The 22,179-nt window shown below is 42.1% G+C and overlaps 1 protein-coding gene across 4 annotated transcripts in view; it reads right to left on the bottom strand.

Moving 5' to 3' along the window:
* Positions 1-1,868: 1,868 nt before the first annotated feature.
* Positions 1,869-22,179, bottom strand: part of AGPAT3 (1-acylglycerol-3-phosphate O-acyltransferase 3) — a 42,648-nt gene continuing 22,337 nt past the window's right edge. For all 4 annotated transcript variants that reach the window (XM_045002614.1, XM_045002615.1, XM_045002613.1 and 1 more), the window contains 3 exons: positions 11,539-11,614; positions 9,111-9,309; positions 1,869-8,415 (listed from right to left, as the gene is read on the bottom strand). In XM_045002614.1, coding sequence (XP_044858549.1) covers positions 8,327-8,415; positions 9,111-9,309; positions 11,539-11,614 — 364 coding nt within the window. In that variant the 3' untranslated portion in view covers positions 1,869-8,326. The remainder of the gene's footprint in view (positions 8,416-9,110; positions 9,310-11,538; positions 11,615-22,179) is intronic.

Genomic DNA, 22,179 nt, shown 5'->3' with positions numbered 1-22,179 from the left:
AACAACATTCCTGACACAAACCCACAAGAGCCAGGAAATGCAAAGTTAAGCCATCTATCAATACATATCTTCTATTCCTCCCCTGCTGGAACACATCTTATCACAACTATTGTACAACACACACCATGCACTGCAACTCTGCCCCCTCAACACACCCTACTGCATACACCCGTTTACCAGATTGCTCCCCCACCGCCACTTGTAGGTGTGGCTGTTTGGTACAATAGCTGGTTGTGTTGGGAGAGGGTAATCTGCCAAAGGGATTTTTGTAAAAGGGCAGTTAAAGGGGATGAGGCATCCCTAGGAAGGGCAGAATTAAAGGTGCAGTGCACAATCTATGTGTACATGGTGCACAGTAGCTGTGGGAATAGCAAGATGTATGTTTGTGGGTGGAGGAGTAGAGGATGTTTACTGTTGGATGGCTTAACTTTTTCATTTCCTGGCTGTTGTGTATTTGTGTTGGGTATGCTGTGTGAGTAGCAACCTAATTATGTCACAACTTTTTAAATATTTTAATATTTTATTGTGGTGGGCTACTGAAAACAACCACTTTTTTTTCATCTTAAGGATAAAAACAATTTCCTCCAGAGATAAAATATTTTATTCTAAGTGTCAGATCAAAATCAGCCTTTAAAGCTGAATTGTGAAACAGAGGGGTTTTAATGGAAATGTTAAGACAAGAAAAGATATAGCAATGCAACCTACAAGGAACAAACAAGCAGGGTTTTGCTGGTATGCTGTTAACAGTAGAATCCACCTTTTCTGTGTAAAAGCATTGCCTGAACAATTAAAAACAATTTTACTTTTGCATTATTTTAAGATTTCAGTGAAAAATAGAAATCTGAAAGAGGTCAGATTTTAAAAAATTGATTTAATCTAAAATGTCTATCCATACAGTCAGTTCATAAGCTTCCATCTACAGAATCACAGCCTTCTACATTATACAGCTTTGCATTTATTTTTGAAGATCCTTAATGAAATGTTTTTCTCACGGTTTTTTTTTATTTTCTTATTTTTTGAGGGAATGGGGAAGGATAATAAATATTATACACTATGTTCCTATAAACGCTACAATATATGGAATCCCCATAGTTCTTAGTTACACTCTTACTATGGTGAATGGAAATGGTTTCAGATTTATTGATTTCACCTAAGGTAACAATCCTGCAAAATGATCTGCAGGTGGGTGAATCCCCAGTGCAGACAATGGGGCTCTGCAAAAGAGCAAGAGTTCACTTGCATGGATCAATTTGCAGGACTGGAGTCTAAGAGTGTAAACAGAAAACTGACATACGATGAACAAAAACTAATAGCCCTTTATGGATGCTTAGTTGGGCAAATCAGAATGGCAAATATGAAAATAATGTAGCTCTTTCATTTACATATTGACTACCTAGGCAGTAACATAGCTGAAAATAAATGTTAGGTAGGTGTCCCTTTTAAATAAGTGCAATTCAAAAAATTCTATTCAAACAAATGTTATACACACACACTCACAACAATCAAAGTAAGTGACTAAAAGTGTAAATGAGATTCTAATACAGTATATACTGATACTTACACAGAGCCAAAGCTATTTTATTTTAAAACAAGATGTTTCTTTTGCATTAACCATTCTTTGAAAGCTCAGTAAAAACAGCCATCAACTATTTATGCAAATGTAATTGAAAACTTACAAGTAATATTTGCATAGCTCTCTACATCTGTGTACTAGTTTGGGACACAGTTTTTCAGAAACTACGATAGGTGAGATTATTTTGCTACTTGCTTTTAACAGATTTCAATGCATCTTTTCTGAACTGCATATAATTTTGTGTAGGAAATAACTGTAAAAATGTACAAAAATATATATACACATGCACAGTAAATTTGTACCCTGTATACAGTTTTATTATTTGGTTGATTTGGCTAATATCTGGTAGTTAACAAAAACAACAAAATCACAAGTTTGTAACAATCATTTAGGTTAATGATGTTTAGTTTTCTCAAAGAGAAAATTATTAATTAAAGCTACAGTACTTGCTGGTGATCTTTATGGTTCAGTAACATGCCAGTTTATGGTAGCTTCCTGGCTTTCAGGCAAGTAGCATTTGATTGTCACAACTCACAGTTTTGAGACAGCAGAAGCAATCAATGTATTGGGTACATTTTGCATGTGTAACAAATGATAGCTCTGTAACACAATCTAGTGGATTTAAAAACATTTCATTCACAATAAATATTAGACACCCAAATTAACCATTAGTTTCAAAAGAAAGCTGAAAGTTAAAAATATCCTTCCTTAACAAAAGTATTATGCCTTGACAAAAAATAATAGATGAAACAAGAGTTTTATAAGATTCAAAATACATAGAGACCTCCCCCTAAAGGGACACTGTTAACCTGGATTTTCTGAAATTATTTTTTTAAAATTTCACTTTCTGACAGAGTCCGTGTTAAATGGTATATCCTGATTTTTGAAAATATTTCCTTTAAAAATGTTAAAAGGCTTTTTCCACTACCTTACTGGTGTTTATAAAGATCTCTTCAAGCAAGGGGGAGCTGACTATATACAAAGTGCTCTCCAACAGTTCATGTACACAAAGTAAACTTTTTTTTGCCAACTTCTTTCAGATTTTTCATAAAACTGAAGTGTTACTTGTAACTATTGTAGGTACAAAAATTTTAAATATGTGTAATTTTTAAGTTGTGTTCCTTAAATTTGAAAGCACAGGGGTTAACGACAAGAGAATTGTGAAATGTTTAGTTTATGGATGCTAATCCAGTATCTTGCCAGAGTTCTTTAAAATAGAGAATATTTTCATTACATCTTTCAAGCAGCTGGCAAAAATTGCACATGATTTGTCACATTCAGACATTCTGAAAATGTTCCCAAAATATAGTAGCAATCCTGTGAAGATACTGGTGCAAAAGATTGTTGAGGAACTCAGGTAGATACTGTCCTGCCACTTCTTCCCTCTCCAGGTGGAACCTAGTTTTACGGGGAAGCTCCTGACTACCCAAGGAGGGTAGATTCTTCTCTGGGACAAATTCCGATCCCAGTCCTAGTGTATCCAAAGTAATTCCATTGATTGCAATGAAATTATTTCACTTTTGTACTAGCATAATGGTTGCTCTTTGTGTGCATGCTTAGCTGTGTGGTTTCCAAACTCTCTGGCAATTATTTAGTTTCCTGGATCAAGAAGTCAGCTGTACCAGCCAGTGCCTTTCATCCTTTCCGCTATGTTTACTCTAACCTGCAGTGTGGCCTTTATCAGCTTCAGAACCCAGCTTTATACAATATTTGGGTTTGGAGCAGCCCAAGCTCCATCGTGGGTTAGAGAACACACAGATGAAAGGGAAGTGAGCAGTTGTGGCACACTGTGCTTGAGTACAGATTCAGCAATAAAGATCAAGAGGGTGAGCCTATATTAATACTCACAAATCAGAAGAGGTAAATATAACAGCTGTTTCGGGACCAGTGGCTTAACTCTTAGCAGCGTTAATGTGTGCACATCTCGGGGAGTCTATATCCCCTAAATGACAAGCACTGTTTTCAAGGAAAGTCCATGAACATACTTCCACATTCAAGTTGACCTACTATATATGAATGACACTTAGCTGGGCTCTACCTGATTATTTTGGCCATGGATATGTTTGATGAATGCCGCTGGCTAATTGGCACCAAAGGACGTGGACATTTTATTATGCCTCTTGCAACACTCTGAAGCATTCTGCCTAGTTTGAGTTTGGGATGAAAATCAACATTCCTTTAATCAAAGGTGCACACAGCCACATCTTTTTGAGTATTCCCAGGCAGGAAGTGCACCTCCATCAACTAAAGACATAGTCACATTAACTAACTGTTGGTTAACTACACACACACCCAATGTTAATGACATCATTGTGCTAACTCCCTCATGTTAGTCTGGTCCATTTCAGAGGGCTCAAGTACCAGGTAATGATGTACTTATGCAAACAGTCTTCTACCATATGAGACGTGCCTTCTGTAAAAAGTCTCTACTTTGTACCAGTGCAGGCATGTTATCAACAGACTTAGACTTGATAATATGCCAGTTCATACTTATTGAACATACCAAAACAATACTGACTGACAGGAAGACAAAATCCATGGACATCTGTAGTAACTTCTATTAGAAGATATGCTGTACTGCAAAAGATGTTTTGGAAAGCCCCTGAGCTCCACCTGCGGCGTCAGAAGAGAACAGTCTGAAGACACTACATTGCAAGTAGATGGTAGTAGATGAAGACAAGATGAACAACACAGAGGTGAATACAACAAAGCTCCAGAGAAAAGATGTGTGCTTTTTCCATGAATGCTAGGCAACCAGGAAAAGAGACATAATCCTCAGTACTGGTCAGCAATTAAGTGTACAGAGCCCTTTAAAGTGGTTTAAAGCAGAACAAAGGACATGGCTCATGTTCTTTGTGCCCAAGAGAAACACTTCACTTGATGGGACACAAAGTCAATAGCAAGAGCACATTCTGACAGTCAGCTCATGGTTGGTACGAGACCTCTATGAGCCAAAGCCTGTAAATGCCAATTAGTATACCACAGGAAGTCCTTCTGCAACAAATTTTTATGCTTTTATGACTGATGGGATGCAACGGTGCCAGCAGCCGGCAAGAGCTCTCCCACCATATTCTTCACAAGCCTCCTGCATTGGGTCGCATGATGCTATTATGGTATTGCATATGGGAATTTGAGGGGGTATGACTTCTTCCTCCATTCCAGTGCTAGGGAGCTGCTAAGGTACAGAATCTAAAATGGGTGCATATTCAGTCTGCGAAGCCATTTGTCTCCTGAATCAGGGTTGAGCTCCCCAGCAGTTGGCCTGTGAAACCTCCACTGAGACCTCATGTTCACAACTGGAGAACTTGAATTTTAATCCAAAAGGTCAAACAATTAAAGCCTTGAAAGATGGGAGGAATGAAAGGGGAAATGCTTCCAGATTCTTAAAAGACTTATTAAAATTGTGGAGATCATGGGTGAAAATCAAACACCAAAAAAATTGGATAGATTTTTGTTTATTATTGCTCTCCGAGGGCTTGGTAGTCAATTATACAAGCTATTTTCTATTAAACCAGAAGAAAATAGTGTAAAATATAAAATCTATGCTCACTGTTCCAATCCAAGCCACTTGCTCATCTTCGTTAGAGACATTTACTGCAGCTATTTCCAATCATGTTAATTTATACATATTCTGTGTGTATATATATATATATAATTATATATTTTAAAAAAACCTATCTGAAGAGACAAAAGTTCAAAATGAAAATATTCTTGCACTATTTGTGCAGTGTACTGTGCACTGTTGTACAATTCAGTTTTCCAAATTGTTACCAATATGTCTGCTTAGAATAGTAAAAATTATGCAAATGATAGTATATTTACTACACTTTCAAAACAAAGCATGACCAGTATGTTATGATAAGAAAAGAAAATACATTAAACATGTGCTTATTCTCCCCTTGATGTACATGCACTAATCCCATTAACTCTAATTAGGAGTTGCATGCACTAAGAGGAGACAAGACCTCTATAAAAAGAAGGGATTTTTAATCTTTTCCCCTGTCTAGTGCCCAACTCCTCCCTCCCGCCACTAAGAAAGGGGAAATATTTGTTAAATTCTGGTAGCGTCTACCAGTACCAAGGCCCCTGCTCACAGGTAACTGTAAAGTATAACCAGTGGTCTTCCTGCTTTGCTCTTGTTACCAAAGCAAGTGCAATTTAAATATGTTGAACATCATCTTCAAAAAGCAAGTATACAGCATCTGTTAAGTCTTCCTAACAAGCAAGAGTTATAGCCATTACCCAAATAAATAATAATAATAATAATAATAATAATAATAAAAATAAAATAAAAAATAGCAAGCCCACCTGTTTTGGTCCTCTGATTAGAAAACATCAAAGAAAACCACGGACTTTGCTTTATCAGCATTCAGAATTCTAACTGTTTAAAAAGAGTGCAAAAAAATGCCTGGTAAGAAAACACACAATCATGGCCGTACTCTGCCCCTCAGAAGCCGGTGTTCAACTTGCACTGAAGTTAAGAGTTGTGCACCATTTTTTCCCCTTAGGAAGCATGGCATACTAACGCAGGGTCTGAGAGTGCAATGCTTAGCTGGAGATGGATCTAACAAAAGACATGGATGCCATGAGACAATCTTAAAAATTCTCTCTTTAAAAAAAGACCCCAAATGAACAGTCAGGTGCATGAGAAAGTAATGATGAACAACCCCAAATGCAGCATTTCAGTAAGCTATTAAATGAGGCTAAAACTTGAAGTTCAAAAGAAAATCCTTATGGGCAAATATCTGTGGGGGAGGAGGTTAGAATGAATATGAAAAGAAGGTAAAATATTACACTTTTACCTTTGGCTACCACAGCAACGAAAAAATAAATCAGTGTTTTAACGAGATTCGGCCTTCACAGAACTGAAATAAATATTCAGAGTTTGGGTTAAGATGAAAGGATGAGAGGTAACACAACATCATTTTAACCTTTAGGGTCAAATTCTGCCCTCAGTTATACTTGAGCAACACATTCCACTGCCTACTCTGGAGTGTAGCCGAGTGCAGAATTTGGCCTTTAAACTTGAAGATATAAGCAATTTCCACATATTTATGAATACTCATCTAAACACACATACAACAGCACTCTGCACAGCCTTACAATGTGCATTTGGAAAGAGACTGGCACAGCCAAGGTTCCAATCTCCAGTTTTCAACAATAAGCCCAAAGGCCGAGTGATCAAAATGGTAGATATTAAAACCCCGAAGATACCTCAACACCCATCTAGTGTTTCCACTTCTAACAACATGTCTCATCTAGTGATGTATCTCATATCAGTGTCCTACCATAGCCAGCTAAGAAAAGCAGCACAGACCACTGTACAGTCAGAATATGTAGGGTGGAATCCTGGCCCCACTGAAGTCAACGGCAAAACTTCTATTGACTTCAGTGAGGCCAGGATTTGACCCCTAAACACTAAAGCAGCGATATCTTCTGCGGCTCTTTGCAGCACATGCTATTAAAACACTGTGTGATTTAATTATTAACCAATCAGGGTGCTTTTACTATGTTATTAACCAACTGTAGCTGAGAAAATAATATTTGGTCAATCATTTTGCTGTGAGAATAATACATATACACACACACACAAAATATTTCGCCGGTCATACTGTTTCAATATGAATATATAGTACTATAGTAAATGAAACAATGAATTTGCACTTCTGTGGCTCTTTTGGGTAATGTTGATCACTAATTTGACTCCTGAACCACTGAGTATCACTGCATTAGAGACACTAATTGCACCCTTTCTTTTTAGCAGATAAAGAAAAATCCTTTCCAGGACGGCTGTGCTGGTTTATGCTGATTTTCTCAGTAGACTGCTGCAAGGGACAACCAGTGGAATGGGACTTCGGTGATGAGAAACAGGAACAGAAATAAAGAAAAAACGTCAGTATAACTGAGTAAATAGCCTTCTTTACACTGGACCAAATCTCAGGGCTTACTATTCACTTAAAAAAAGCAAAGCAAAGCAAAACAGATCCAAGGCATGTAAAGTATAAAACAGGGCAGTGCTCAAATCACCAAAGTGGTGTGTTGAGCTTTAACTGAGCATTGACCAACAGGTGGGTGGGGAAGCCTTTAAACTGTATTAAAACTAGTGAATCTGATGTACAGTATGTGCTTATCAATAAGGTACCACTTCCATCAAAATTCCATTATCCATTTTCTTGTGGTACAAAAGTTATAGGATGTTGCCTGAAAATAAAAAGTGCCTTCAATAAAATGTACACAAATGGGATTTTGTCAGTAGTCGTGATAAAATGGCCTTTCCAAATGGCTTTCACCCAAGGAAATGGTGTCAGTGAATTTAAAATGGGTTGTGTTTCCTGGAGCACACTCAGCACTGATGCTGGGAAAAACAAATATTAAATTGGCTTTAGCAAGAGGAAACATTCAATGGCTCCTATTGCAAAGTGAGTTTCAGATTCTTGAAGGATAAACCAGTGTGACTGGTCATCTGAAGAAGTAGGTAGCTGTGTCCAATATTTCTCGGCCACTCCGCAAACAAAGCAAAAAGTTACCATTTTTTAGCCCAGATTTTCACCCCAAGTTTGAATAAAATGGTCCTTAGACAGAAAGCTGATGTTTTCTTTCCTCTTGATTCTTCCAATTTCTTCATTCTTGGCTCAAGTATTATTCATTAATATTAGTCATCAGTTAATAAGAAAAAGATAGTTTCTAAGTGTTTTTTAATGAAGTTAATTTGATACCATAGTCTGGTTTTATGTGCTGTGCTGCAGCTGAGAGTTATTCCTTTTTCTTGAATTCTTGGTTGCCATAGCTGGAGCCTTTTTCTATTTCGGTTACTCCTATCAGTCTACGAACTCCAAAGGAAGCTTTAAAATATAATACAGAAATTGGAGGTGCATTACAACTGATATAATGGTAATAATCTGTCTCTCTCTCTCTCAGACACACACATACACACTTTGATGCGAGATGGGCCATGGGGATTGGATACAGAGGTCACAGACTGAGCAATCAGTAGTGACTCCAGGCCATACACTGCCTCCAATCTGTGTACGCAGCTTCCATTGACTGACACTTTGGATCAAATACATGTGCTAAATCATTAAACCATAGGGCAGTCCAGATTTAAAGACTCAATAAAAGTGTAACTAGTGCACATGTGTTAAAAGAAGCTGTACTGATAGCTCTGGAAGCTGAAGTCTTCTGTTAACCACAGAACATACTCAGTCAGTATGGGGAACATCAGTGCAAACTTCTTCACACTGCCAGCCAATATGCTTCACCCCTCATGAAGGGGCTACTGTGTGAATATTAATTAGCATATTAAATGTAACTTAAGAAATAAGAGACTAGCCTGTTTGAAATTAAGGCTTTTGAAATAATTGTTTTTCTATGCAAAAATAGAACCCTATGTAACTTGTCCTGAATTTTTATCTAAAATAACAACTTTCTGCAAGCATCAGTAATAGTAATCATACACAGAATTTATCACAGCTAATGGCCACAATTGTATCATATTGTGCTTTGGCATCATCTCCCTCTTTTCAATAACTTTCATTACCTGCTCCAACAAACCCCAGGAATGCAAGGATAAGAAGGGGTGATCCACTTGCAAAAATTCCAAAACCAAAGGTGAAGAGAGGAGAGAGCAGGACAGTAGCCCAGAAGAGGAAGTTTAGCAGAGTCCATGGTCTTCTAGGAGGTTTAAACTGACGGCCGGGAAATATGCCTTCCTGATTATACATCTCTTGTAAAGCATCCTGGGAGAGAGAGGGAGCGGGGAAAAGAATGTTCCTAATTCAGAAATGTTAGTTTTTGCATGAATAGTTCCAAGACTGTAGAATTCCATGATGCCATAAAAGGCCCACATCCGTGACAAGCATTATTAGAGTCTGTGAGAGGAATTTGTATTTTCTGTGGCCTGTCTGGCATTCTGTTATTCTGTGATAACCATCAGTTAATACTATAAACAAACATTTTGAACACTATTTAAAAATAAACAAACATAAACAAACAGAAATCAAATATTGTCAGTCTCCTTCCACCACTGTACACCACCTGTCAGTGTGTTCAGACTTCAGAGGAGCTTTAGCCCAGAGAACTACTCATACACTTTCCAGTCCTCTGCTGGTTGCTTCTCTATTGCTCTTTCTTCCTGTTTTTATTATCAGAGAGTCAGGAACCATCTATAGGAGGTGCAGCAGAAAAGTGCTCCTTGTGGAGCTAACAGAGTGAGGCAAAGCACGAGCTGACCAGCAGGGACAGCATTTCCTTGCAACCTGAAGATACTGGGACTTGATTCTTCACAGGAAGGCTCAATCCAGTAGCCATAACCATAGAACTTCAGAAAGTAATACGCCCTGAACTAAGTCTTTAGAAAAGTGTGGTACTGAGAAAAATCAGACAAATGTCCACATTATTTTTCTCAGTTTAAGACAATGATTTATAAGTTGCATACAGAATGAAAAATCATTTATTTAACCTATTGCTATTTTAGCCTCCATTGACTTTACCAAAAAAAGATGAGCTCAAGGCATTTCCTCTTAATAATAAATCCTTTAGTATAAAGACAGCACTTTAGGAATTCCACACTTACAGTGGCTTTTTTAAACCCACAGAGATCAATTTATGTATAAAAAATCCTCTTTAACAAAATTTGACTCCAATGTTGAATGGAGGTCCAGCCAACAAGAGATATCAAACTCTCGATTGTAGCTAATGCAGAATGTTCTGTCCAAGTGAAGTGAAATGGTGTGCTATCTGCCTTTCCTGCTTAACTCTATACTTACTCTACAGCAAAGAGGGCGACACAAATGGAAAAGAACAAAATAAAAATGTGCATCAATGCTCATCTACCAAAGTGGGAAATTTCATGGAGCATTTTTGTAATTTTCAAATGACTCTTAAGTCTGTTTGACACATTGACATCCAGAATGCAATAGAGGCAGACAACAACTAATATTCTTGTAAACAATTCTCAGTCTCCTTGCCTCAATTGTTTTGAGTATTTTTAGGCTCTACAATAAATACGGTTACAATGAACACAAGTGAAACTAGGGAGAAGAACGCCAAGAACCTTATGAACAATTTGTTGCCTGCCTACAGGTTAAGTGAAGGTTTGGAAATATTGCAGCACCCGTCACCAAGGCAGAAAAATGCTCACAAGTGTCAGGGTTTCTGCGCTCTTCTACCTTCCGTGCCAGAAACAGCACACAAAAAATAATCAAGATACACATTTCAAAACAGATGTAGTGATGTACACAAGTCCAATCTATACAAGTGTGGGGCAAACTTTATGTACAGTTCTCTCCCTGTCCATGCAGCTCTATTAAATCTGTGGTCAAGAAATTTACAGTCTAGGAAAAAGAGTCGAAAGAAAACTTTTGAGCACCTGGACAGTGCACTACCTATGTGCTCGGACAGCAAACTAACGGACCTGCCTGTATCACGTCAGAAATGGCAGCAGAGATCCGGCAGCCAAGTGGACAGAGACAGAACGAAGACTAGCTCTGCAAAAGTTGCAGTCCAGAGCCTCACTCTGTTGTGCGTGTCCAAAATGAATGACCACGTCTGGTTTAGAATTATCATGTGTCTATAGCTCCTAGAAACATCCATAGGTGGAACAAAAGCATTTAAAAATACATGAAAAATACCCTAAAACTTGAAGGACATAGCAAAAGAGAGAGGTTACGCATGGTCTCCCCCAAGGGTGGTGGTGTGTGTGTGTGGTGTCTTCTATGCAGTAACCCACAGTGTTTCCCTTCAAACCACAGCCACCATTCTGTGGTCAAGGAGGAATGGCTCAGGCTTCCTTCAAAGCCTGCCAACACTGCTTCTTAAATGAATCTAAGGAATAGCTGCTAAGTTACACATAGTGCTCCCATTTCCTCTCTCCCTCCAGGAGATGAGTGTACATTGCTCAGCTCTTGACATGCTGCTCCTTAGAACATTACTTGATGACAGATCTGAAAGAGAAAAACGCCATTTACCTTCTCCTGGTACAGTTTATGAAGCCAGTTTGCAGCTTCCTTTTCATCTACAGGGATATCTTCAAGAGGAAATCTCCTGGTTTATTAAAGAGATTTAAAAAAAAAGTCTTTAAAGAAAATCCAGATATTTATTTTACTTTAGATCTTTTCAAATGAAGAGCTGCAATTCAATATATAGCAAAAACTGACAGAAGTTTTGGAATTACCAAAGTCAAGAAGTGCAAATAAGAATCAGACAGCTTTTAATAGAAACCACACCTCCAGTTCCCACTTAGAAATCTGCATTCATGAAACAGCAGAATAGACAGCTGTTTCCTACCAATTTCTGTCTCCCTCAGAAAGACATGTATTTTCTATTCAAGTATTACTGCAGCTGCAATAGTGCTATCAATGGTTGAACTCAAATAACGTCTAGTTCACATTTTGACGACTAGAGCTGGTCAACAAACTGGAAAATTACTCACAAATATTTTCACAGTGAAAAAAATCATCTTTTTTTGCTTGAAAAATCAAAATTTGGAAAATTGCGACCAGCTCTATTGAAACCATCTTCTCTTCATATCCCACTTCTAGTGACAATCTACTAATTTTCCTCCTATTCTACTGTCCTCTCAATCACTCTGCCCTTCCAGCGATCAGTCTCCAGCTTTCAAATTATTTCCCACTGTAGTGCCAGCCTGCTTGCTTTGCAATGTATACAGACTCTTTGCAAGGTTCAATTTGCAAAGTTGAAACCTGCAAGGTTCACTCATCCCTAATTATGTAGCAACGTTTGGAAGGATGATATTAATCTGACTCTGTGATTCTCTGGGAAAAGAGAAAAGACACTGGTGGGAAAAAAATAATCAGTGAGATGGCCAATGACCAAGTCAGCAGTTCATACACGTCGTACAATAATTTGTAAAATACACATGACCCAAAAAAAAAGTGTTTCCCAGTGCTCTGAAAGACACGTTCAACACATTCTAGACCATTAAATCACTAACATAATATTTAGTTTTTGAGAATAGCTTTATAAAGGATTGCACAATTAATAAAAAGCATCATTTGCTGAAAGTTCTCTTCCAAAGTCATCACTGCACTGAAATCACCACTAGAGGGTACTCACAGCAAGACCATTTTGATGATTTAGGAGGATTATTTCAATTCTCTGGAGTCCATTATGAATGAAGACCTGCAAAGTGTGCAAACAGGCTTGGCCACTCATCTTTGTGCAGAGGTGTGTCATGTGACCCCTCTAAGAACTCCTCCCACCACCCTCTACCAATCAGGATGGTAAAGGGAGAAAAAAGCAGCTACTGGTGAAATGGTTGGGGTGGCCCGATAAGTTTAACAGCTGGGTGGAAGCTTCTCAACTCTGTGACATTTAGACACGAACAACAACAAAAAATATTCCTCCTGCAAAGACAGAGAGAAGAAATGTGCGATGGCGGGTTTTACATTGCTTTGCCCAGCATTGCCAGCTTTGCAGTTTTTCCCCAAAACACCATTTCAAACTTTACAACATAGCTAATTAAGCCCTTGGATCTCCCGGGTGCCTGGGAGGTGGAGTTAGTGGAAATACAATACCCACACAGCTGGAATACTATCAACGAAGAGACCTCAACCATTTCACCAGTAGCTGCTTTTTCTCCCTTTTCCTTTCTCCACTAGAACTTTTTCAATTCTGTAAATCCTGTCTCGTTTGGGGTTTACTTTTTATTCTTCAGGGTAAAAGGATCCAGTAACTCCCTCACCCTTGTAATCTTTTAAATGATATACAGGTCTCTGGCACCTGGTTAAGGCTTCATCCACTATGAATATCTTATTGGTAAATGTCTGTTCATAACCTTTTTCAAAAGCGCCTTTGGTTTTAGATAGTCTCACGTGGTCACCTTTTCTAAAAGGGGCAACAACCGGTTTTATTTTAAAACCATCTCCGTAAACCATTTTCCATACCTTCAGAGAATTTGAAGGGTTAACATCAGTGGGTCTGGTACATATAGTTCTGTGAAAGCTCTGGTTGTAACTCTTTATAAAGTCAGGTAAGATGTCAATGTAGTGAAAGGTGTTATGGGCTGTAAAATATCTCCACATCCTAGTTTTTAAAGTTCTGTTAAATCGCTCCACAACCCCTGCTTTGACTTCATTATTAGTAACAAAATGGTGAACTCCATGCCGCTTTAACAATCGGCTTAAAGGTTTGTTTAAAAATTCTTTCCCCCAATCCGTTTGTAATTTTTGAGGCACACGACCTTTGCTGAAAATAGCCTAAAGGCCTGGGATACCTCATCACTCGTCTTGTCTTTTAGGTCTAAGGCCCAGGCATATTTGGATAGAATGTCTATCACTGTTAAGATGTACTTAAAACCGCTGTTGTGTTTGGAGAACTGGCGTACATCCACCAAATCTGCCTGCTATTGCGCATCCACATCTGAAACAATGGTCTTGTTTCTTTTAAAAGGTATTCGAGTTGGTTTGTGTAAAGTGTAAGCATCCTGGTCTGAAAGCCAAGCTGTTATCTGTCTTCTATTTAAAGTTCTACTATGCTTTCTGGCCACTTGAAAAAGAGGGCTCACCCCACCAAAGCTCCCAACTTCTCCGAGGGTGTAATATATTTTCTTTAACAGAGCCGTCTGTGGAGACGTGACTGTTATTGGTACCGTCTTTTACTACCATGAGTATGAAAGGGGACACACTCATATTGACACATTTAAATAAGTTTTATTAATCGCCTGGTTTAACATGACCTTTTACAGTCGCCTGTAAAAATGGACACCAGGACCCCTACCATAAGGGAGTCTGAGCTGGTTCATTCTTCCATTTTGTCCTTTTCGTCTTAAGATCTGTGTCTCAAACATGAGCAAAACCAGCTGATGCACGATATATTTACTCCCACAGGGCTACCGATGTGTAAGTTCTCAAAGGCCTCTAGAACGGCATTGTTGAGCTGTTGAGAGATTTTCAGAAAAGAAACAGTATAAGCACCCCACTGCTTGATTTTAATTTACACAAGCTCTGGTTCCTAGCCCCATTACCCTCCCCTCCTTGACCGTCGCTTCTTAATCATTCATTTTACCTGAGTGCCATCTTTTCCATTCACCTTGTCTGCCGGTGACTCCCCCAAGCCGCAATCGCCTTCCGCCTCTAAGGGGGTGGACAATGAGAGGCTGTCACACTCATCGGAGTGCGTCACGAGGGTTTCGGGATCGGGTTCCAACGTATCCATCAATGGTTGAGTCTAAGAGTCCTTCTCCTCGGAACTGTCACTGTTGTAGCACTTTCTCCACACAAGTCCAAAGGTTCTCGGGGCTAAAACAAAGTCCGAAGTTCTCACAGGGGTGGTGAAGGAGCCCATGTTTCCTCTCAGCAGCCTTTCCATGATTTCTAAAATATGTGTCCTTGGTAAGAGATGGCCTCCTCTGTTCGGCGCTGGGACTTATGGGGTAATGGTGCTGCACTCTGATTGGCAGAGGGACTTGGGAGAAGTTCTTAGAAGGGTCTCACGACCCATTTCCGGATGGGTCATCCTGCCCCAGAACTCGTCATGATTGGTCAAAATCTCCTATCGGGGCGGTCCTTTTGGGATGAAACCCATCCTGATTGGTAGAGGGTGATGGGAGGAGTTCTTAGAGGGGTCACAGGACACACCTTGCTTCCACTCATGTGGCCTTGACCCCGGAAGTAATACACCCATGGGGCGGGACTTCTGGTGACAGGTGGGAGGGACTAACGGGTCAAGGGGCGGGGTTAGGGTTTGATTGACAGTAGGGACCTTATACTACTCTGCAGGCTCATCAAGTGTGGTACGTGTGTTCAGTTTGCAGTAAAAGGACAGAAACATACAGCCTGTGAGAGGGAAATGTATGCTAGCTACATCCTACCAGTGAGAGCTCACCATACTGTATTTGTGTTTAATGTCTGGAAAAATTAGATTCAGTTTTGTACTTGCTCATTGCAGCATTGTAGGAAGTTCCCATCACCAGAAAAGTTGTATTTCCAGTTGGGATTAACCTCCCATGTCCCCAAGGAACCTTAAACAAGGCAGGTTCTAGCACAATCAAGTGTCTCAAGAAGGCACATTCACCCCACAAATAAATATATATGTTTAAAATCACAGCAGACTGAAAAAATTCAGAAGTTAGGTTACTAACTGGGCACAATTAGTCAGGTAAGCTCACCTAGCACTAATACTACAGACTCTTCTATAAGGTTGGCTGAAAGCCACTGGTTTTCATCTTTCCTTTAGCACCACCAAACCACACCAACTCATATCTCATTTCGCAAAGCAGAAGGTATTAAATGGATGAAGCCGTTATTTCAGTGCAAAAATATCCAGATATTTGCTTGTGCATACTTACTCATATCTACTTTGCCATGCTGTGGCACTTACAATTGTCTAGGGGAATCATACTCAGCACATGTACAGTGCACTATTATTAGTTTGTAACTTGTTTCTCCACTTAGCAAAGCACACACTCCTCACTGGGAATATGTACGTGGCAAGTGAGAAGAGTTAAAGTGAAACCACTTTGAGTTATCCAACTGCAAAAGATTTCTGGAAAATTTCCTGAAGGCATTTCTGAATGCATTCCTTTCCCTTCTCCATCCCTGGATAATTCCCCAAATGGTCAAATGGAATTGTACCAGGTCTCCAGTCCCTCTCAACTCTGGGCTCTCAAGAAGCATGGGGAATTTCAGCTAAGGCCTGGTCTACACTAGGAGGTTATGTCGAATTTAGCAGCGTTAAATCGAATTAACCCTGCACCCATCCACACAACAACGCTATTTAGTTCGACATACAGGTCTCTTTAGTTCGATTTCTGTACTCCTCCCCGACGAGGGGAGTAGCGCTAAATTCGACATGGCCATGTCGAATTAGGCTAGGTGTGGATGGAATTCGACGCTAATAGCTCCGGGAGGTATCCCACAGTGCACCACTCTGTTGATGCTCTGGACAGCAGTCCGAGCTCGGATGCTCTGACCAGCCACACAGGAAATGCCCCAGGAAAATTTGAATTCCTTTTCCTGTCTGGCCAGTTTGAATCTCATTTCCTGTTTGGACATCGGGGCGAGCTCAGCAGCACTGGCAGTGATGCAGAGCTCTCCAGCAGAGGTGTCTCCATGCAACCTCAGAATAGAAAGAGGGCCCCAGCATGGACTGACCGGGAAGTCTTGGATCTGATCGCTGTGTGGGGCGATGAGTCTGTGCTTTCGGAGCTGCGCTCCAAAAAACGGAATGCAAAGACCTATGAGAAGGTCTCCAAAGCCATGACAGACAGAGGATACAGCCGGGATACAACGCAGTGCCGCGTGAAAATCAAGGACCTGAGACAAGGCTACCAAAAGATCAAAGCGGCAAATGGACGCTCCGGATCCCAGCCCCAGACATGCCGCTTCTACGAGGCACTGCATTCCATTCTAGGTGCGGCCGCCACCACTACCCCACCACTGACCGTGGACTCTGATGATGGGATAGTGTCGACGGCCGGTTCCTCGGAGATGTTCGCGGATGGGGAAGATGAGGAAGCAGATGAGGAGGACGAGGCAGTCAACAGCGCTTACAACGCTGATTTCCCCGACAGCCAGGATCTCTTCATCACCCTCACTGAGATCCCCTACCAACCCTCCCCAGTCATTAACCCGGACCCTGAATCAGGGGAAGGATCAGTCGGTACGTGCTTTAAACATGTAAACATTTATTTTTAACAGAGCAGGAATATTAACTATGTGAAAAGAAGGTCAATATATATGGGGATAGAACAGAAATCCTCTTGGGAGATCTCCACGAAGCTCTCCTGGAGGTAATGGAAAAGCCTCCGCAGGAGGTTCCTGGGGAGAGCGGCCTTATTGGGTCCTCTGTGGTAGGACACTTTTCCGCGCCAGGCTATCAGCAGGTACTCTGGGAACATTGCCTCGACGAGCATGGGGGCATAGGCCCCTGGTTTGTGCTGGCTTTCACGCAGCATGCGGTCTCTATCTCTGTCAGTGATCCTCCTCAGGGTGATCTCGCTCAGGGCGTCCTGCTTTGAATTAGGGGAATGTTAGTATTGGGAATGCTTGACTGTTCCTTTACATAACAATAAGCGTCGGTTTACAGCCACGTGGTGGAGGCGGTAGAGGGGCAGCATACAGGGATCTTTCCCAGGGACAGCCGCGAGGGGGTGGAACAGGGGCAGAGTTCATGCTTTCCGGATTGCCGTCAGCAGGAACTTGCAAATGCTATGACCATTGCTTTGAGCGTGAAAGGAGGGCACTGCTATACATTAAGTTTTAAGCAGCCAAAAGTCTACGGCTTACCATGTGTGCCTGCTCCACGAATTCTGCTGTCCTGCCCCACTTGTCTGATCTCCAGTGCAAGACCCCAGGCAATGAATGCGAAGGCCGAAAATTTGAACTTGTCCTGAGTGCGCATGAGAGAGGTGCTGTGCATGGTCTTGTTCACAGAGACAGACTAGACTATGTTCATTGTTCGCAAAAATGTATCTTTGTAAGGAATTCACTCCCTTTTTCCCCATCACACAGCTGCGACTGTTTCCCGACCTGCCCCGGCATCCCCCTCACAGAGGCTGGCGCAGATTAGGCGGCGAAAGAAAAGGACACGGGACAAGATGTTCTCTGAACTTATGGGCTGCTCCCGAGCCGAGGCGGCACAGCAGACCCAGTGGAGGGAGAACATGTCTCAGTACCAGCGCTCACACAGCGAACGGGAGGACAGGTGGCGCCAGGAAGACCAGCAGGCGACTCAAACGCTGCTTGGACTAATGAGGGAGCAAATGGACACGCTCCGGCGCCTTGTGGATGTTCTGCAGGACCGCAGGCAGGAGGACAGAGCCCCACTGCAGTGTATCTGTAACCGCCCTCCCCCGCCACAAAGTCCCATACCCCCCTCACCCAAAGTAACAAGAAGGAGGGGCGCCAGGGGCCGTGAAAACTGTCACTCCACCCCTGCAGAGTGCTCAATTAACAAAAAGCTCTCATTCCCTAAATTTTGAGAAGTCCTTTCCTTCCTGCCTCACCCAAGCCCCCATCCCAGTTTCATCCCCTAACTGTCTAGGTGATAATAAAAAAGACTTTTCTGTTAATTACTGTTTCTGTCATGTTCTTTTAGAGGAGACTGTGTTTCAAGGGGGGAAGGGGGTTGGTAATTGGACAGGTCAGTCACCTTTACCAGGGTACAGACACGGGGGCAGGTTCAGCAGCAGGTCACACACACAGTGCAGTCACTACGCACCCTGGTCAGTCTGAGAGGTGGTTTTCATGTTCTGTGTGTGGGAGGGGGGCTATGTGACTTTGTGGCGGGGGAGGGTGGTTAGAGATCTTATGCAGCGGTCCTTCTCCTGGATCACAGAGCCACGCAGCAGCTGATCTGTAACCGTCCTCCCCCGCCACAAAGTCACATAGCCCCCACACACAGAGTCCCGAGAAGGAGGGGTGACAGGCTCCGTTGAAACAACCAGTCCGTCACCGCACACCGCTCTAGGAGCAGGAGCCTGTCATTCCTCGAGTTTAGAAGCGGTCTTTGCAGCACTACACACCCTACCCACCACAGTCTGCGTCCCAGTTTTAACCTTTTACCGTGAAATCAGTACTAAAGAAAACGGTGTTAATTAACAAAGTTCCATGTATTTTATTTTTAAACGTGTGTTGGAAGGGGGGGAACGGGGTATGTAACTGCAGAGGATAGTCAACATTAACTGGGTAAAGAAACGGGGGCAGGTTCAGCTTCTCTGTAAACAAACTTAATAGTCACAGGTTACCCTGCTCACTGAGGAACCTAGCTTTCAAAGCCTCCCGGATGCACAGCGCTTCCCGCTGGGCTCTTCTAATCACACGGGTGTCTGGCTGGGCGTAATCAGCAGCCAGGCTATGTGCTTCAACCTCCCATCCCGCCATAAAGGTCTCCCCCTCGCTCTCACAGAGATTGTGGAGCACACAACAAGCTGCAATAACAATGGGGATATTGGTTTCGCTGAGATCAGAGCGAGTCAGTAAGCTTCGCCATCTCCCCTTGAGACGTCCAAAAGCACACTCCACCACCATTCTGCACTTGCTCAGCCAGTAGTTGAAGAGTTCTTTGTCACTGTCCAGGGTGCCTGTATAGGGCTCCATGAGCCAGGACATTAGCGGATAGGCTGGGTCCCCGAGGATCACTGTAGGCATCTGCACATCCCCAACAGTTATTTTGTGGTCCGGGAAGAAAGTACCTTCCTGCAGGTGTCTAAACAGACCAGAGTTCCTCAAAACACGCGCGTCATGAACCTTGCCCGGCCATCCGACTTTGATGTTGGTAAAACGTCCCCTATGGTCCACCAGTGCTTGCAGCACCATTGAAAAGTAGCCCTTTCAGTTAATATACTGGCTGGCCTGGTGGTCCGGTCCCAGGATAGGGATGTGAGTTCCATCTATAGCCCCACCACAGTCTGGGAATCCCATCACGGCGAAGCCATCTATGATGACCTGAACGTTTCCCAGGATCACTACCTTTGAGAGCAGTAGCTCAACGATTGCATTGGCAACTTGCATCACAGCAACCCCTATGGTAGATTTGCCCACGCCAAAGTGGTTCACTACTGACCGGTAGCTGTCTGGCATTGCAAGTTTCCAGAGGGCTATGGCCACTCGCTTCTGCACAGTCAGGGCTGCTCGCATCCGGGTGTCCTTGCGCTTCAGGGCAGGGGACAGCAAGTCACACAGTTCAAGGAAAGTGCCCTTACGCATGCGAAAGTTTCACAGCCACTGTGATTCATCCCAGACCTGCAGCACCATGCGGTCCCACCAGTCCGTGCTTGTTTCCCGGGCCCAGAATCGCCGTTCCACAGCATGAACATGACCCATTGCCACCATGATGTCCACAGCGCGGGGTCCCGTACTTTGTGAGAGGTCTGTGCCACTCTCACACTTGATGTCTTCACTGCGCTGCCGGAGCCTCCTCGCTCGATTTCTCAGCATCTGACTGTGAAAAAGGTGGACGATAAGGTGCGAGGAGTTGACAACGGCCATAACTGCAGTGATGATCGCAGCGGGCTCCATGCTCGCAGTGCTGTGGCGTCCGCACTGTCACTGACCAGAAAAGTGCGCAAACAGATTTCCCACCGGCGCTTTCATGGAGGGAGGGCGGGAGTGACGGTTGAATGACGACAGTCGACACATTTTCCCCCAGCAGGCATTGGGGGCTTGACCCAGAATTCCAATGGGCAGCGGGGACTGCGGGAACTGTGGGATAGCTGCCCACAGTGCACAGCTTCCAATGTCGACGCTTGCCCCGTTAGTGTGGACTCACAAAGTCGAATTACTGTCCTTAGTGTGGATACACACGTTTGACTTTGTAAGGTCGGTTCCACAAATTCGAGTTAAGTAAAATTGAACTACTCTGGTAGTGTAGACATACCCTAAGAGAGTAATTTTTGGGGAAGTTACATAAACACCTGAGAACAGGATTGGAAGGGAAGTTCCTCTCCAACTACAGTTCATGTTTCACCTATTTCTAGGCTGGCAGCTCTTGTTCTACATTTTGCAAAATTGCTGCTGCTACCTCACAATGTTGAAAGTCTGGGTGAGACTACCAAGAAGTTCTCTCCAATAAGATTCAATACAACACACAACCACTTGTATCAAAAAGAAGAAGAAGCTTGGCCAATAGCTTGGTGGCAGCACACTCCACGACAGTGCCCAACACTCAGGGGAGAAAAAGAAATACCTCTGGTTATTCAACAGCAATCTCTCTATCAGAGTAAGGTAGTGTTTCACAAAGTGTAGGGAACACAAGGACAAGAGGTGGGGAAGGGAGTGGACAGACCTCTCAGTTGTTGTTCAAGGTCTCAACTTTCAGTTTTTTAAATAAAAGGCAGCCTTACATTGTTTCAGTTGTGAATAAAATCTTCAAAGCTGAAGGTAACAGACACAGAGACATCTGTCAAGTTAGCAGAGAGCCTGAAACAATAGCTGAGAGGACTGACTGCCCTGATTTATTTCAATGGGTGCTAACTCAGATGCTAATGATGACAATTAACAATGTTAATATTTAATATATTTGCAGTGTTGTTGTAGCCATTGGTCTCAGGATATGAGAAAGACAAGGTGGGTGAGGCAATCTCTTTTATTGGACCAACTGCTGTTGTTGGAAGGGACAAGCTTTTGAGCATCACAGAGCTCTTCTTTGGGTCTGGACAAGGAAACTAGAGAGTCTAAGCTAAACGCAAAGAGGGACAGATTGTTAAGTGTAAGGGGTTCACCATCTTGTAGGAGACTACTTAAAATGAAGTGGGCAATCAGTAAGTCTGCAGTTGTAGGACAATGGAAGATTAGTAGGCAGCAGGATGTGTTACAAATTGTTTTAATGGGCCATAAAACAACCAGCATGTCTGTTGTATCCATGGTTTTTAGTGTCTTTATCAGAGTTAAGAATTTAAGTTCCCAGGCTCAACCTTTGAAGGTGATGTGCAGATTTCCTTTGAGGACCAGGACTGAGGATATAGGATCATGTCCAAAAGGCGTGATCCTTTTGTGAAAAGTGTTGATAGGGTGTTTTTGTCTTACAATTTTTTGGTGTGAATTCATTCAAGATTAACATTGTGAATTCAGTACTAATCAAAGTCATGTAAGAAAAGAGGAATGATCATACTATGCAGATCTAAACAATCCATTATGAAAGACTGCTCA

The sequence above is a fragment of the Mauremys mutica genome, chromosome 1 (assembly GCF_020497125.1).
Source record: "Mauremys mutica isolate MM-2020 ecotype Southern chromosome 1, ASM2049712v1, whole genome shotgun sequence".
NCBI lineage: Eukaryota > Metazoa > Chordata > Testudines > Geoemydidae > Mauremys > Mauremys mutica.
This window is presented reverse-complemented; position numbering and strand designations above follow the sequence as displayed.